This window comes from Mobula birostris, chromosome 20, assembly GCF_030028105.1.
Source record: "Mobula birostris isolate sMobBir1 chromosome 20, sMobBir1.hap1, whole genome shotgun sequence".
Lineage (NCBI taxonomy): Eukaryota > Metazoa > Chordata > Chondrichthyes > Myliobatiformes > Myliobatidae > Mobula > Mobula birostris.
Window position 1 is genome coordinate 53,311,890 of NC_092389.1, and position 13,790 is coordinate 53,325,679.

The 13,790-nt window shown below is 46.0% G+C and overlaps 1 protein-coding gene across 1 annotated transcript in view; it reads right to left on the reverse strand.

The window, feature by feature from the left end:
- The window catches only part of ppp2r1ba (protein phosphatase 2, regulatory subunit A, beta a), a 90,702-nt gene that overhangs the window by 45,684 nt on the left and 31,228 nt on the right, over nucleotides 1-13,790 (reverse strand). Inside the window, exons 4-6 of the mRNA XM_072238565.1 lie at nucleotides 11,536-11,768; nucleotides 9,704-9,851; nucleotides 4,546-4,701 (exon numbers count right to left, since the gene is read on the reverse strand). Coding sequence (XP_072094666.1) covers nucleotides 4,546-4,701; nucleotides 9,704-9,851; nucleotides 11,536-11,768 — 537 coding nt within the window. The remainder of the gene's footprint in view (nucleotides 1-4,545; nucleotides 4,702-9,703; nucleotides 9,852-11,535; nucleotides 11,769-13,790) is intronic.

The window sequence follows — 13,790 nt, forward strand, 5'->3', positions numbered from 1 at the left end:
GACCTGGGGGGGGGGCTGAGGTTGCAAACGGACAAAAGTAGCAGTCAAATACGTTGTGGTTACCCGGAAAAGACTACAATGACCATGAAGCCTTGCGCGGGCACCAGTGCACGTGCGTGACCTAAGCATGCGTGTACCTGCGGATTTTTTTTCTGCAATCGTTTTTGGCGATTCTGTTCGGGGGGGGGCGGGTGTTAATCACGACCGGAATATAGGTGATAAGTGGCTCAATTTGATTTCTAAAAGGGTTTATCTAACAAATTTAATATTAAACACACAGCACATATTTTCCTTGCGTGAATACAGTGATAAGTCAATTATCAGGGGAGGACAGGGGAGCTTGAAGTAAGTGTTGAACGAACTTCCAGCAGAAGTGGTAGAGGCAGGTTCGATATTATCACTTAAAGAAAAATTGGATAGGTATACGGACAGGAAAGGAATGGAGGGTTATGGGCTGAGTGCAGGTCGGTGGGACTAGGTGAGAGTAGCGTTCGGCACGGACTAGAAGGGCAGAGATGGCCTGTTTCCATGTTGTAATTGTTATATGGTTATCTAAGTAAGTCAACAGCATCATAACATTTTAAGTAACGTTTGGATATTAAGCACACAGCACATATTTTCCCCGTATGAACATATAAAATCATTGCAACACACCAATATCGCTGAATCAGTGGGAGTCCTGGGCTTGTTTCCCTGCAACAAGACGGTCCTATTGAGGGGTGATGGGGAGACAGCGATACTCAAACAGGGTTCTTTATGTGCAGTCCATTTAACTATTGTTGCATTCATTGCAGAAAAGCCCACCTTGCAGCGATATGATGTTGGAAATGGAAGCAACGTTTTCAGTACTCTCGTGGCTATCTCAGGATATTTAGCCTTGACTTTGATCCAGAATGCCGGCAGAGATGTTATGTCAAACATACTTTTCAGCCCGCCGTCATTTGCAAGCTCGAGGAGCTCCTTCCCGCGCTGACATGGATGGCGCGCGGGTAATGAGCTCGCATGCGTAATGGCTCAACAGTGGACGCGACAGGGAATGAGGAAAGGTGCAGCTGACTCATAGTGCCAAATCATATCGTTTCCTCGCGGCCCGGTGGTTGGGGACCGCTGTACTAACCGGAATGCTTTTGGACTGTGCAAGGAAACCGAAGCACCAGGAGGAAGCCCGAGGCAACAAGGTTTTATACGGAGAACAAAGACCATCTAGTTCAAAAACTATAAACACACAGGAGATTCTGCAGATGCTGGAAGACTAGCACAAAATGCTGGAGGAACTCAGCAGGCCAGGCAGCATCTATGGGAATGAAATAAACTGTCGATGTTTCGGGCCGTGACTGTTCTTCAGGGCTATAAATCTGCCGATGACAGAGCTATTGTTGGCAGAATTTCAGATGGTAGCAAGGAGCCGAAGAGGAGTGAGACAAATCAGCTGGTTGAGTGGTGTGGCAACAATCTGGCACTTTGTCAGTAAAACCAAGGAACTGGTTGTGGACCACAGGAAGGTGAAGTTGAATCACAACCTCCCTGCACCATAGCCGGTCTGTGTGAAGTCAGCAGTGGGAAGGAACCAGCAAGGTCAAGTCCATCATAAGTTTTAAGCAGCATTTAATTAATGCACTACATCACAAAACTTACCACAATGACAATAAGGCCAAGGAATCGACTGTGGACGTCAGGAAGGGGAAGTCAAGGGAACACACAACAGTCCTAATCAAGGGGACTGTGGAAAGGGTGAGTAATTTCAAGCTTCTGAGTGTCAAGGTCTCTGAGGATCTATCCTGGGCCCAACATATTGATGCAATTACAAAAAAAAAATGCACAGAAGTGGCTACATTTCATTGGGAGTTTGAGGAGAATTGGCAGGTCATCAAAGACACTCCCTAATTTCTGGAGGTGTACCACGGAGAACGTTCTGACTGGTTGCGTGGCTGTCTGGCATGAAGGGCACACCACACAGGATCAGAAGGGGCTGCAAGACGTTATAAACCCAGCCAGTTCCAGCACGGGCATTAGCCTCTCCGGCATCCAGAAAGCCTTCCAAAGGCAATGCATCAAAAAGAGGAGGCATCTATTATTAAGGACCCCATCACCCAAGATATGCCCTCTTCTCATTGCTACCATCAAGGTGGGGGTAGAGGTGGCACACTCAACGATTCAGGAACAGCTTCTTCCCCCCTGCCATCAGATTTCCGAATGCACAACGAACCCATGGACACTACCTCAGTAATTTTTAAATATCTACACATTTAATATATGAGGGGTGATTGATAAGTTCGTGGCCTAAGGCAGAAGGGAGTCAATTTTAGAAAACCTAGTACGTTTACTTTTCCTACATTCACACACTTAGTCCAGCGGTCGTGGAGCATACGGATCCCTTCTTTGTAGAGGTTGGCGCCTTGGACCTCCAGAAAGTGGAGTAGGGGTGACTGATAAGTTTGTGGCCTGAGGTAAAAGCAGCTGAGTTATTAACTTCAAACTTTCTGCAAAGAGTTGACCTGCGTGTGCGTGTAACGAGAGCTGTGTAACTCATCTCCTACCTTAGCCACGAACTGATCAATCACCCCGATGCGTTAACTGATGAGTTATTACCTTCAAACTTTCTGCATAATCACTTAAAGAGTTGAACTGCATGTACATGTAACGAGAGCTGTATAACTCATCTCCTTTTACCTTAGGCCACAAACTTATCAATCACCCCTGCTGTAGACCACTTGGAGGTCCAAGACGCTCTCCTTACATGCACGTGCAGTTCAACTCTTTGAGTGATAATGCAGAAAGTTTGAAGTTATTAACTCATCTCCTTCTATCTTAGGCCACAAACTCATCAACCACCCCTGCTGTGGACCACTTCTACAAAGAAGGGATCCGTATGCTCCACGACCGCTGGACTAAGTGTGTACCTGTAGGAGGGGACTATGTTGAAAAATAGATGTGCTAGGTTTTCTAAAATTGTCTCCTTCTACATTAGGCCACGAACTTGTCAATCACCCCTTGTGTATACAGTATTATGTACTGCAAGCGTAAAACAACCAAACTTCACAACGTACGCCAGTGATATTAAACCTGATTCTGGGATGAGGTGAAAGTAAGGAAACAGCATCCTTCCTGGAGGAGATAGATGAGAGAGTTAGCGAGTTTGCAGAAGATGTCAATGAGAGGCCGTTAGAGATTCAGAAAAGGAAGGGAAGTGTGAGAGTAAATTTGTAAATTCGGAGTAAATCCAGGTAACTCTGCGGGCAAGATAAAAGTTGGTGGCAAAGGTGATGAAAATGCTGGGCTCCACACGAGTGTATGAAGCAGCTCTGATATTATAGATGCCGGGGAGGGGAAGGCGGAGGTGTGTACAGGGATATGTTTGGACAAACAAAAGTTATCTGCAGCAAGAGCCCATGTGACTGTATCCTTTTAGTCCCATTACTCCTCAGACTTTTTTTGAAAATTTGTTTAAGCTCTTCGACCTTTCGGCTCAGTTTCAAACAGAACTGAAGTTTCCCTCAACTTCCTCCGGTCAAAGGCAAAAAATATCAGCGCCATCAATCTGTGCACGTGCTGGATCCCCAAACCCCCGTCACAGGATTACCCTTCAGATACGCTGAGAAAGATCTGAGCTCAATTCAGACCAACTTTGTTCCATTTCAGATCCATGTTTAAAAACAGGATAATTAAATGAATCTGGGAAAAGAATCTCAGCACCTTTTGGCATGTCAGTCAAAGAACTTTTTATATTAAAAATACACAGGTGCTTGATTTAATGACTTTTTAAAAACTATATTAGAGGAACTAAAACAACAGGAATTCTGCAGATGCTGGAAATTCAAGCAACACACATCAAAGTTGCTGGTGAACGCATTCCACATCCCATTCCCATTCTGACATGTCTATCCACGGCCTCCTCTACTGTAAAGATGAAGCCACACTCAGGTTGGAGGAACAACACCTTATATTCCGTCTGGGTAGCCTCCAACCTGATGGCATGAACATCGACTTCTCTAACTTCCGCTAATGCCCCACCTCCCCCTCGTACCCCACCCGTTATTTATTTATATACACACATTCTTTCTCACTCTCCTTTTCCTCCCTCTGTCCCTCTGACTATACTCCTTGCCCATCCTCTGGGTTCCCCCCTCCCCCTTGTCTTTCTCCCTGGGCCTCCTGTCCCATGATCCTCTCGTATCCCTTTTGCCAATCACCTGTCCAGCTCTTGGCTCCATCCCTCCCCCTCCTGTCTTCTCCTATCATTTTGGATCTCCCCCTCCCCCTCCAACTTTCAAATCCCTTACTAACTCTTCCTTCAGTTAGTCCAGACGAAGGGTCTCGGCCTGAAACGTCGACTGTACCTCTTCCTAGAGATGCTGCCTGGCCTGCTGCGTTCACCAGCAACTTTGGTGTGTGTTGTTAGAGGAACTAATCGTGTTTTCAAGACTTTTGACAGAATCAGAAGGGATTCGAGCAGGAACAGAAAACTTAAAGACTGCTTTTAAAGTATAAGTGCACTATATCATCACATCAAAGGGATACACTTTGTGCTTTAGCAATAACAGGTACCTCAGAAAATTTGTCTGCCACCATGTAGCGAACACGCCAGGATTTATCTTCCACTGCCTGTCGGAGGGTCGGCATCACCAACGCTTCCAGGTCTTCCTGGGGCAGCAGCTGGGCTATGCTCACACAAGCCTCAACTGCCAACAGCCTCACCGAATCCTGTGAAAAAGATGTTCAAACCGGGTTTGAGCTGGTTCTTAATTAAAACACAAAATTAATTTACTGAAGTTAACATCAGGAAGAACTAATCTCATCAAAAAAATTATAAAAATAAATACTGACAATATAACAATTGTTTCCCACATGATATACGCTCAGATCACCCAGAAAGTAGCAACAAGTTTCGTTACTTTGCAATGTGTGCTGGAATCTTCCCAGGTTACAAGTACTGGAATGGAGATTTGGAGTGTTCTGACATGCAAACACATCTTTGATGGAAGCATTCCTTGGATTAGTATATTAGCAAATGTCATGACAGAGCAAAGATTTATCAATGAACCAATTTTCTTTCTCCTGCTCTTGAAGCACCACTCTTTGCTGAGTGAATCTCCAAGCTAATCACCCGTCTGGTCACTTTTCACCGTAGGATATAGGAGCTGAATTAGGCCCTTTGGCCCGTCCAGTCTGCTCTGCCATTTCATCGTGGTTGATCCATTTCCCCCTCAGCCCAATCTCCTGCCTTCGCCCCGTATCCCTTCATCGAAACATGGAAATTGACAGCACATTACAGGCCATTCGGCCCCAAAGTGGTGCTGACCAAGTAACCTACTCGAGAATCTACCTAGAATTTCCCTACCGTATAGCCCTCTACTTTTCTAAGCTCCCTGTACCTACCCAAGAGTCTCTTAAAAACCCTACTGTATCCATCTCTACCACCTTTGCTGTCAGTGCATTCCACACACCCACCACTCTCGAGGTGAAAGACTTACCTCTGACGTCCTCCTTATACCTACTTCCAAGCACCTCAAAACTATGCTCCCTCATGTTAGCCACTTCAGACCTGGGAAAAAGCCTCCGGCTAGCCACACGATTAATGCCTCCCATCATCTTATACACTTCCACCAGGTCATTTCTCATGCCCTGACTAATCAAGAATCTATTAACCTCTCAGCCCTGAATATACCCAATGACTTGGCCCTTGTGACAATGAATTCCACAGATTCTCTGCCTGAAGAAATCCCTCCTCATCTCCATTCTAAATGGACTGTTACATGCTCAAGGAGATCTGTTTTTTTTTCGTGAGAATGCTATAATGGCCCCTCTTAGCGGCAAGTAAGAAATCAATCACTAGAAAGTGGCTAAATCCAAAACCACCTACATTAGAAGATTGGCACGAAATTATCTTGGAAATATTTAAAATGGAAAAGTTGACTTACTCCCTGAGAATTCAAAAAGAAAAATTTTATCAAATCTGGAATAAATGGATTGAATATATAACCCCAATGCGAGCAGACTTTAGATGACTCTCAATGATTTATACTGCTCTTCTCATCAACACAGTAATATTGCTAACATAAGCACCCCTAGTCTAAATGTTTACTGTTCTTGTTTTCTTTTGGAAAATAGACAAGTAAAGGAAAAGATTTGGGAAAGGGCTAAAAAATGATAAAAATTAAGTAAGTCAGTACATAGGGATTGCATAATTATGTTTGGGGGCAGGAGCAAGCATGAACAAGTTAGGATATAAACACCGACAATGGTTGTTACATAGGCTTACATACAACATTTTGAACCAGAAGAAATGGTCCAGAAGAGATATATGGAAACATTGTTACTATGTTTCTTAACAACTAACACCATTACTTAGCCTAATAGATTAAAATTACCACTGTACATAATTATCTATTTAAGAAGGTTATAAGTGTGGAAAAAGTACATGATACTTGTGAATTCCTTATCCAAATAAAAATTAAAAATTTTAAAAAAAGAGAATGCTGTAATGGTCTTTTGGAGGTCACCTGATGTGATTTTCCCGCCGATGTGAGGTCACGTGATGACATGTGCCCCCCGTGACTATATAAGGGTCGACTCAGGTGACGCAGTAGGTTTTTTGAGTTTGTAGATTTCCAGGTAGAACGTGTTGTGCCTCCGTTTCTGTTGCGTGTGTGTTTTTGTGACTCAGTTTCATTTTTAAAATGGAGGGTGCGTTCTCTTGTAAGATATTGTATTATTGGACTGGAAATTTGTGGCTGGAAGTGCCAATTTACTCAATTCTGACGGTTGAAGGGACAGTGAAGAATTCATCCAAGTGCAGGATCGAGAGGAGTCAGCATCGTTTGGCAGTTTAATAAAGGATCGACCTTATTGAGTCTTCGTTGGAGAGAACCTTCATCGAGATAACTCTTGCGAAAGGGCAATGAGTTCATGCAAAAAGGTGCTCTCTCTCTCTCTCTCTCTCTAAAGGAATTTAAGGTCAATCGATTTAAACTATTTATTTTCGGCATCGGGAATCCTGTGGATGGAACCGGCAGTAAAGGTGCGTCGGTGAAGAAATCTTTCTCCAGAGAAGTCTCTCCCAATTGAATGTGTAAAACTGTTGGACTTTTGAAGTTATCGCTTTAAGAACCAGAGCCGAGTGGAGTTGGTGAACGGCTGCTTACCTGTTTAACCTCCGGTTAAAGCTTTCCTTTGTTTTTTTTTCCTTATCGTTTATACGTGTTTAATAAATGTTCGGTTGTTTTTATAAAACCTGTCTCGATTAATATTCATTGTTGCCGGTTATGTAACAGGACAAACCTCTATTCTGAGATTCTTTCCTCTGGTCTTTGGCTGTCCCACCCTAGAAAATGTCCTCCCCATATCCACTCTAGAGGTCTTTCAGTATCTGATAGGATACAATGAGATCCCTCTCCCCCTCATTCTTCTGAAATTCAAGTGAGTACAGGCACAGAGCCATCAAACGCTCCTCATACGACAAGCCTTTCAATCCTGGAGTCATTGTTGTGACCCCCCTCTGAACCCGCTCCCATCTCGGCACACCCTTTGTTAGATAAGGGGCCCAAAACCACCTTCAATGTTCCAAGTGAGGCCTTACAAAACGTGAACACTGCATCCTTGTTTTGATATGCCAGCCGTCATTGGTGGGGTCTGAACCTCGGGGCAAGTGTCAACATCTCCTTGGCTGCTGACGTGAAGGTTTATTTCCAGGAGTCACTGGACAGTAACCGGACGAGAAGCTTACTCAACGCCAAGGAGCCCACGTCCAACCGTTAACCAGAAGCTGGGTGAGGATCAAAGCTCCCCTTCAGCGTACCGTTTCTGTACGGCTCTGGCTCCTTAGTACACGAGGATACTGTGGAATGCGTCAAGCCTTTTGCTCGTGGGTATTTTAGGCTGGGGGAATATGAAAGGACACACACTGATTAAACGGTTCGCTCTTCAGGCAGAAGCCTCAAGATAACCATTTACTTGGAAGAGCATCTCCAGCTGGAGTACTGGAATGGTGTAATTATGTCACTAGATTGACAGGCACCGCTTCCATCTGCTGTGGACAAAGGAACTTTATAAGGCAGGGGCTCCCTCGGTTGATGGTAGGGGATCGATGGCGTAAAAGAGGACTGTGAACCCCAGTTACAAAGGTAAACAGATGGTGCAGACTACGACAACAGAAACATTGCAAGCAGGAAGTAGCATTAACAAGGTGCAGCACGTTGAGTACACAGATACATTAACCACATGCAACTCAGTTCTTTGTCCCGGACAAACCACCCGTACTAATCTTTCCCACCTCCAGCTCATCCGTACAGTGAAATGCAAGCGGTAATCAGGGGGGAAAAGAGTTATGCAACTGCTCCAGTGAGCAGAGTGACAGCCTGTTACTGGAATGAGCCAAGTACTCGCCGTTATTTCAGAGTGCCACGACACGTGGGACACAGAGGCTCCACAGTACAAGTAACGTGACGCAAAGCGAAGGTTACAGCAGCAGCTTCAGCGAGATAGGTCATGACAAGCCACGGGGAACAAGATCACCATGTTTACCTCTTTTCTTCCTGGAAAACAGGGTTTCCCTTCCACTATCATCAACGCCTCCCTCACCCACATCACCTACATTCCCACCCCCTTGTCCTCACCTACCACCCCACAAGCCTTTCCAGCTCATTGAGGAATTGGGGATATAAAGAAAAATCGTTTTGAACCTATGTAGTCTCTGGCTAAATGAATAATTGGGACTGAATAGGAACTTCTGAACTGAAGTAAACAGGCTCATTACCAGCTCTCCTTGGTTTGCAGAGAGACACTGAAGGTTTGATAGCATTGTACATTGTACCCTCGTTTGAGTAGGGCGAGGAGGACTCACCGATAAGGACAGGAATGAACATCCATCTGTAATTAAGTCAGGGCCTAGCAAAGGGAATAACTGATAAGGACTGGACAGCACATCCATCTGTAATTAAACCCTGATTTAGCGGACTCTCTTATCTAAGTAATTAAGTTTTGCACCAACAGACTTGGTGGGCGTACCAATTCAAATCACATCTGGCAACAGTAATGTATGGGGCTTACGATCTGTAAGTATACGGCTGTAACCTGATTAACGGGGCCCACTTGCCGGGTGGTGGCAGTACTTACGTGCCTTCTCTTCGACAACTGGGTCTCAAACTCCTGCAGGAGGGTGCACAATGAACTGTTGTAACTATAAGGAGCTGGTCTCCCGAGTTTTATTCAGATACGACTCTAACAGCATCACTGTCTGTAGCCCCTGCCACACGCAATAGAATCCTACCAGTAACCTGAAACCTCCGCTATCTGCAAGGGATCCCTTCCACTAATCACACCCTTCCTTCCCCCAGGCCCCCACCCCAAATGTTCCACAGGGTTTGCTCTCCACGCCACTCCCTTGCCCACTCATTCTTCCTCGCCGCTCTCCCCGAAAGCGGGACAACGTCTACACATGCCCCTTCGCCTCCGTTCAGGACCGTAAACAGTCCTTGCAGGCGAAGTGGCGCTCTCCTCTCGGGGCTATTCATTGTACCTGGAGCTCCTGTCGTGGCCTCCTCGACATCGGAGGACCCTACACAGATGGTGGGGGGCGGGGGGGGGGGGGGGCTTCTTCGTCAAGCACCTCCTCTGGGTCCGCTGCGACAGCCGGGGTATCCCAACGGCCACCCCCTTCAATTCGACTTCCCGCTGCCACCCCAGTGTCTGCTCTACAACAACGTACCTGCTCATCAGAAGCCAGGGAAGTGAAGAGGGGTATAATGTCACTTTTCAAAAACTCCAGCTCCAGGACCTTTGCAAATTCACCCAACTTTGATGCCGCAGCCCGGCGGACCATTGGCGTGTCATCTGAGCACAAGCTGCGGAAATGTCTACAGAGAGAAAAAAAACCAAAGGTCACGTAGCAGTAGTCGCCCATTGATGCAGAACTTAGCAATTCGCAAACAGAAATACAAGCACTAAATATTTACATTTTTTTTCAATTAATGTTTCTAAATCAGAAGCTACTAAAATATTTTGCTAAACCCATCGTCATTGTGTGCCGTGTCGTATGACATGGGCGATCATGATCTTTCCATGACCATGATTGTTCTTAGCAAAGTTTTCTTTGCCGCCATCTGGGCGGCACGCGTCTTTACAAGATGGGTGACCCCCCCCCACCCCCCAGCCCATTATCAATACTCTTCAGAGATTGTCCGCCTGGCGTCAGGGGTCGCATAACCAGGACTTGTGACCTGCACCGGCTGCTCAGACGGCTTCACTTGACCCTGATCAGGGGAGCTAAGCAAGTGCTACACCTTGCCCAAGGGTGACCTACAGGCCCGCAGAAGGAAGGAGTACCTTACATCTCCTTTGGTAGAGACGTATCTCCACCCCGCCACCCAAAAGTCCAATATTTGCAGTATTTAGTTTTTATCCTGAGAAATACTTCAAGATAGCAATAGAACATAGAAATTTACAGCACAGTGTTGTGCTGACCATGTAACCTACTCTAGAAACTGCCGAGGATTTTCCCACCATATAGCCCTCTCTTTTTCTGAAACAATTGACTGTATCTGAAAGTTTACACAAATGACACCACGCAACATTTTAATTCAGGGAGTAAAGCTGCTGAAAATGAACCCCAGATGTGCGACTCCTGCACTTGGAGCAGAACAGAGCGACTGGTTGTGGACTGCAGACCTTCTCGTCCCACAAAGCTCGAACACCTCTGAACAAGTTCACCTTTGAACAGGTGAAACCCTCTGTGCGCCACATTAACCAAAATGGCCCTGAAGCACAGCAACAGGCTTGACAAGACACGGCTCTCAAAAAGAGCACTCCTTTGTAAACGACAAGGTCACTTCAGCCGAGAGTAAGCGATGAGCACCACTCGACTATGATGCACCTCGGCTTTTGCTCCTTTCTCACCGAAAACGCACAAAAAACCTTCAGTTTATGTCATTTTCTGTGCTATTTTGGGGCTGATCACTCTCCAAACTAGAAGCTTCCACCCACTCAGTTAAAACAAGGCCCTGTCCACCATGGTGGTAGCAGGTCTCCATCTCCAATAAAACCAAATTATACCGAAATTGGGCAGCAGGGAGGAAATACGTCCGTGCCAAAGGAGGTGTAAGGCGCTCCTTCCCTCCGCTAGGCTGCAGGTCACCCTCGGGCAAGGTGTAGCACCCGCTTAGCCCTCCCCACCCCGATCAGGGTCACGTGAAGCTGTGGGAGCAGGTGGTGGATGGTTGTATGAGAGACTGGTGCAGATCTCAACTCCTGACACTGACGCCAGGCAGACAGTCTCTGAAGGGTATTGATAATGGGCTGGGGGAGGGGGTCACCCGCCCTGTAAAGACACACGCCGCCCAGAAAGGAGGCGATGGCAAACCACTTCGGTAGAAAACTTCGCCAAGAACAATCATGTCCACGGAAAGACCCACGATCGCCCTCTCGCCACGGTACATAACGAGCGATACTACAGGATGTGGATTTTCTACGACGATACTGGAGCATTCCTAGCTAACCCCTATCACGTACGTCTGCAGCATTCCAAGGGAAGAAAGTACTTACTGGCGCAGCTCGGCCTTCACAGAGCTGGACACCCGAGGGTAGCAGACACTGAAAAGACCGCATGCCGAAGTCCTGGACGTGAACCAGTCGCCACAAGCCAGGCGTTTGACCAGCGGCACAAAGTGGACCTCTAGGTCTGCAGGAGAGTGCTCGTGGGAGATGGCTCGCAGCGAGTCGACAGCTTTATCTCGTACCACCGTTTCTTCCACCGTTGCCAGGCTCTCCAAGGGAGGCTAATCAGTGGGAAAGAATTACACTGAAACACACGTTCTTTTTACTCTACTTCTAAGAAACACAATATTTAGAAACAATCTTTAAGATAAATTCTTAAATTGCTGAGAATGGGGAATTAAAGAAAATGAGACAGAGAAACATTTAAAGGCAGAAAGATATAGACAATAGACAATAGGTGGAGGCCATTCGGCCCTTCGAGCCAGCACTGCCATTCACTGAGATCATGGCTGATCATTCACAATCAGTATCCAGTTCCTGCCTTATCCCCATAACCTTTGATTCCGCTATCTTTAAGATATCTCTTTTTTGAAAGCATCCAGAGACTTGGCCTCCACAGCCTTCTGGGGCAGAGCATTCCATATATCCACCACTCTCTGGGTGAAAAAGTTTTTCATCAATTCTGTTCTAAATGGCCTACCCCTTATTCTTAAACTGTGGCCTCTGGTTCTGGACTCACCCATCAGCGGGAACGTGCTTCCTGCCCCCAGCATGTCCAATCCCTTAATAATCTTATATGTTTCAATCAGATCCCCTCTCAGCCTTCTAAATTCCAGTGTATACAAGCCCAGTCGCTCCAATCTTTCGACATATGACAGTCCCGCCATCCCGGGAATTAACCTTGTGAACCTACGCTGCACTCCCTCAATAGCAAGAATGTCCTTCCTCAAATTTGGAGACCAAAACTGCACACAGTACTCCAGGTGGGGTTTCACCAGGGCCCTGTACAGCTGCAGAAGGACCTCTTTGCTCATACTCAATTCCCCTTGTTATGAAGGCCAACATGCCATTAGCTTTCTTCACTGCCTGCTGTACTTGCATGCTTGAGGACAAAACACAAACTATCGAACGCTGTATAAATCCAAGCACATACTTTCTCAATCACAGAAATTCCCAAGGTTCCTCACCAGAAAACACTGCACTAATATTAAATAAATGGAAATTACACCAACACGTTCCTAATTATCAGCAATTACTACTCCATCTTCAAATTAAGTACCAATAATTGTTAATCCTATGAGGTTTTAATATGCAAATAAATATGAAGCTACCTGTCATAATAATTTTGCCAAAATCTGAGGGAAGTCCATGGTCATCCGCTTTGCTAGAAGAAATAAAAGTGTAAACTACTTTCTAAATTGGGAGAAAATTCAAGAATCCGAGGTGCAAAGGGACTTGGGAGTCCTCATGCAGGGTTAACTAAAGGTTAACTTGCAGGCTGAGGAAGGCAAATGCAATGTTAGCAGTCATTTCAAGAGGACTAGAATATAAAAGCAGGGATGTAATGTTAAGGTTTCATAAGGTATTGGTGAGGTCTCATTTAGAGTATTGTGAGGAGCTTTGGGTCCCTCATCTGAGAAAGGATGTGCTGACATTGGAAAGGGTTTAAAGGAGGTTCGCAAAAGCAATCCTGGGAATGAAAGGCTTTTCATGTGAGGAGCGTTTGATGGCTCTGGGCCTGTCCGCGCTGGAGTTCAGAAGAATGAGAAAAGACCTCATTGAAACCTATCGAATGTTGAAAGGTCTGAATAGAGTGGATGTGGAGAGGATACTTCTTATGGTGGGGGAGTCTAAGGCTAGAGGACAAAGCACCACAATACAGGGACGCCCTTTCAGATCGGCGATGAGGAGGAATTTCTTTAGCCAGAGGGTGGTGAATATGTGGAATTCGTTGCCACAGGCGGCTGTGGAGGCCGAGTCGTTGGGTGTATTTAAGGCAGAGACTGATAGGTTCTTGATTGGGCTTGGCATCAAAGGTTACGGGGAGAGGACTGGGGAGTGGGGCTGAGGAGGGGAAAGAAGGATCAGCCAATGATTTAAAGACTCTTGATTAGTCAGGGCATGAAGAAGGCAGGAGACTGGGGTTGAGAGGGGAAAACAGATCAGTGCAGAAGGCTCGATGGCCCAAATGGCCTCTAATTCTGCTCCTATATCTTATGGAACTATTCAAACAACTGTGCCCATGTTTCAGTTTAGAGTTGCAGGCATCACCAGGGGCTCCGAGAAAACGTTTCTGAATTGCT